Here is a 3,689-nt window from a genome sequence, read left to right on the forward strand (position 1 = left end):
AAGTTCAAGGCTTTATAAATGTTAGGATTATCTCTGAATATTGGATCAATTGAGGGTATGATTGTCTATCAACTATGATTAACTACAACGTTATGCAATGCTCTCGAATTATAATCTAGGACAAAGTCTGGACTGATTATTCAATTGTTCCCCCCTTTCTAACAGGTCTTTTACCTAACGGAAACTTTGAAGAAGGTCCAAATCCATCAGATCTAAAAAAAAGATAACAATGCCATTGTTTTTATTATCAAAAGAAGAGTTGATTTCTAATGACGAAAATAAAGTGTTTAAATAGTTAACACAAAATCCTAATACGAAACGAAATTCAAAACAAAAGTCGAAAATAATTAAACAATGGTTTTCGAGCCCTAAATGAACTCGGATGGCCTAAAAAACCCATCAATCACGGGCCTGTTTCCTTTCCGGAATCATATTCTATTAAGCAATCGGACATCGGAGGCCCAACTAGTAGAAATCATTCAGCAATTAGTACGTAGTAAGCATACTAGTATATAGAGAGTACGTATCATATGAAATGATTCATGACTTCTCATGAAAGCTAGTCTTTATTTTTCATTATATTATTATCAAACTTACACACGTACAAAGACATGCACATCTTATATGGTACACATTATTTAATTTACGTGTTTAACTTCGTTGATTTGTGTACTAAACTAAGCATATATATATAATGCTGTATGTATAATGCTCTTAATTTACCATTTATGGCACCTACCACCTACAAAAGGTCCTTGAACACAAGCAATACCAGGGCAACAACTATTACCAAAGAGGGTGTTACAGTATTCGCCCTCGTCGGCGCATCTCAGACCAGACTCAGTCGACGACGACGTGGTTATTGCCGCCATAGAATTAGCTTCCTTATTATTTTGTTGATCAACAAATTGCATTATCATCATCTTTGGTTTATGAATATTCCCATTATTATGCACCATGTTTGTGTTTGGTTCGACCATTGTAACTTCTTCCATCACGTACATCTTTGGCATTTCTTCACTACTTACTGCAATACGGAGTAGTAGACAAAAGAATTAAGGATTAAAAAAAAATCAAAATCCAAAATCACATATGCTAATTAAATGAAATTAGATTAATTATTGAAACTCAAAATAATAATTAATTAACCTGTTGTAGTACTCAAAACCAAGATTAGGGCAACCAAAACAATTGGAGCAAAGAGCTTGTGTGAGGAACCCTCCATTGCTTGAAATTGCTATATGTAAATTATGATAGAGCTAATCAAGGCTATTTTTCTTTTTTTCCTATGTTTTGTTTTGTTTTTTATTTGCTTTACACAAGTTTTCTGAATACTTATAGTGCTAAACCACTATAAGTGAAATAATAGGATGTAATCAATTAATTACCTAAATTACGTGATTCAACTGCTAGTGAGAAACGTACTTCATGCATGAAGAGTGAGTTAATTGAATCATGTAGTTAAAATGCATGTTTCTGTTGTAAGTGGAAAATGACAAACACACTTCCATGTTTTAATTTTCTAAGATATGAAAGCATAAATTAAAGTAAGAGGATAGACAGAATAGTTTTTATTATTGAGTTCAAGTAAATTGAGTGCCTCTTTTGTGAGACATAGAGTGAGTACCCTCATAGTAATATTTGTTCTAGCAAAGTTTTAGTATTTTGTGTTTAGTCTAATATAAAGTGGTTCTTAATTTGGTAAAACTTATATATAGGATTTGTGATGGTCATTTAGCTAGATTAGCCAGGAACTTTTAATGTTGAAGCTGCACAGTCTGTTACCTTTGTAAAATAAGATTCAATTTTGACTGAAATTAAATCAAGCGTGCATCCAATTATCTAAAACCATATAATTACATCATACAAAATTAGAACAATCATTAATAATTAAATTGGAATCATGCACAGTGTGTTTGGGAACTCTAATTTAATGAGAGAAATTGTGTAAAATTGTGGAAATAGGAGAATTTCTTAATTTTAGCTTGTTTGGTAATCTAAAGGGAAAAGTGAGGAAAATGAAATGTGTGGAAATATGTGGGAATAAACTAGTTATATTTATCTTTCAAAAAAAAAAAAAAAAACTAGTTATATTTTGCATGTTTTATTTTTCACACTTTTCCCCTCGAAAGTGATGGAAAAACTGGGGAAACCAAAATTAAAGAAGTGAAAAATATGTGAGATTCCAATTTTCCCTGTTTTTCTTAATAATTAGCCAAACAAATTAAAATTAATTTAGAGATTTCTACATAGTTCTTCAGATTTATTTTTCTACAGATTTCCATAGTTTTACTTTTTCTCACATTTTCAAGTTAACTTGGTTCCCAAATACAATGATAATGATCATCTTCCATCACTTAAAGGCACTGTTATGTGTGCCTTGAATCCTCCTTGAAGGATGTAAGGTTGTTATAGTGTAAGAAGTCTAAGAACTGACTTCAAATGCACAAATCTCATGATCTACTCATTAGATTGAGTTGATTCAAGTTGAAAGTGAAACCTTGGTTCACTTTCTGAAAATGTTACAGCAGATCACTTTCTGAAAATGTTTATTGTGATCATGTTGATTTTAGTGATCTGATGTATCTGTTCAGTTTCAAGAGTCTTCAAATGACTGATATATGCCACGCAAGTGATATATTTGCCGTGTTTCAAGAGTCTACAACTAATAATACTTGGAACAATTGTTCTCATGTTTAGAAGTTATCGGACTTGGCAAGCCAACAACAAAGGATCTCGAAAGTCTCTAAGATGGAAAGAAATTACAGTAAGATTTAATTAGTTTGATTATTATTTTTATTGTAATTCATTCATATATATGTTAATCTTTAATTTAATGTGTATTATATTTGTATCTTAGTGTTCTCGCGAACCGGAAATGCTTGAATGTGGCTATTACGTCATGAAGTACATGTATCAAATAGTTTTACTTGGACTACAAAGTATTAGTAATGTGGAAGAGGTACGTGTACATGTATGTTTGTTATTATTTTATCTCAGTTGTTATTATTAATACATTATTTTGTTGAATTGAAGTACAGATATTTTCTTCAAACCCGTACACTCTAGAGGAGATCGATGACGTTCGAGAAAAATGGAGTAGATATTTTATTAGTAGTTGTTTGTAGTCATTTTCTAGTTTTCAGAGATAGAAATTAGGTTATTTTTTGGAATACAATTATTTACAATTGTACGTTGAACCAACTTTCTTGTTTGAATTAATACAAAACTATTTTCGCAATTCTGCAAATCTCAGCTCTATTTATTATTTTTTTGAATTTATTACGTACGTAGAAATAATTTAAATTTTCGAGAACAAAATAAAAAAAAAAACTAAAAACATAATACACACTTTAGGTGACGCCTCCTATAATTACGGGAAATGATAAATCCAAGGAAGAATTTCACTTCTTCCAAGGAAATCAACTATAAAAAAATGTGGATTTCCTTGGAAGAAGTAAAATTTTCCTTGGATTTATCACTTCCCTATAATTACATGCGACTCCTTATGGTTAATTAATATATATATTTTTTTAAATAATACTTTCGGTGTCGCCTTTTGGTATAATAGGCGACTCAAAATGGGTAAAAACGTTTAAAAAATAATTCGGAAAATACTTTTCGTGTCGCCTGTAACATTAAGAGGCGACTCAAAAGGTAATTAGCTTAATAAAAATAATTGTGCAGAA

The 3,689-nt window shown here is 30.7% G+C and overlaps 1 protein-coding gene across 1 annotated transcript; it reads right to left on the reverse strand.

Annotated features, from left to right (window-relative positions):
- Window positions 1–526: 526 nt before the first annotated feature.
- On the reverse strand, window positions 527–1,316 carry LOC130462851 (uncharacterized). The gene is made up of 2 exons (XM_056831810.1): window positions 1,150–1,316; window positions 527–1,027 (listed from the first exon to the last, which is right to left on the reverse strand). Exons 1-2 carry the CDS (start codon window positions 1,223–1,225, stop codon window positions 720–722), a joined length of 384 nt encoding a protein of 127 aa, XP_056687788.1. The 5' UTR covers window positions 1,226–1,316; the 3' UTR covers window positions 527–719.
- Window positions 1,317–3,689: the final 2,373 nt, after the last annotated feature.

This window comes from Spinacia oleracea, chromosome 6 (genome assembly GCF_020520425.1).
Source record: "Spinacia oleracea cultivar Varoflay chromosome 6, BTI_SOV_V1, whole genome shotgun sequence".
NCBI lineage: Eukaryota > Viridiplantae > Streptophyta > Magnoliopsida > Caryophyllales > Amaranthaceae > Spinacia > Spinacia oleracea.

Coding starts and splice junctions, on each gene's coding strand:
- LOC130462851 (XM_056831810.1), bottom strand. CDS start 1,225: ATGGAGGGTTCCTCACACAAGCTCTTTGCTCCAATTGTTTTGGTTGCC. Junction 1,028..1,149: donor GGTTTTGAGTACTACAACAG/GTTAATTAATTA, acceptor TCCGTATTGCAG/TAAGTAGTGAAGAAATGCCA.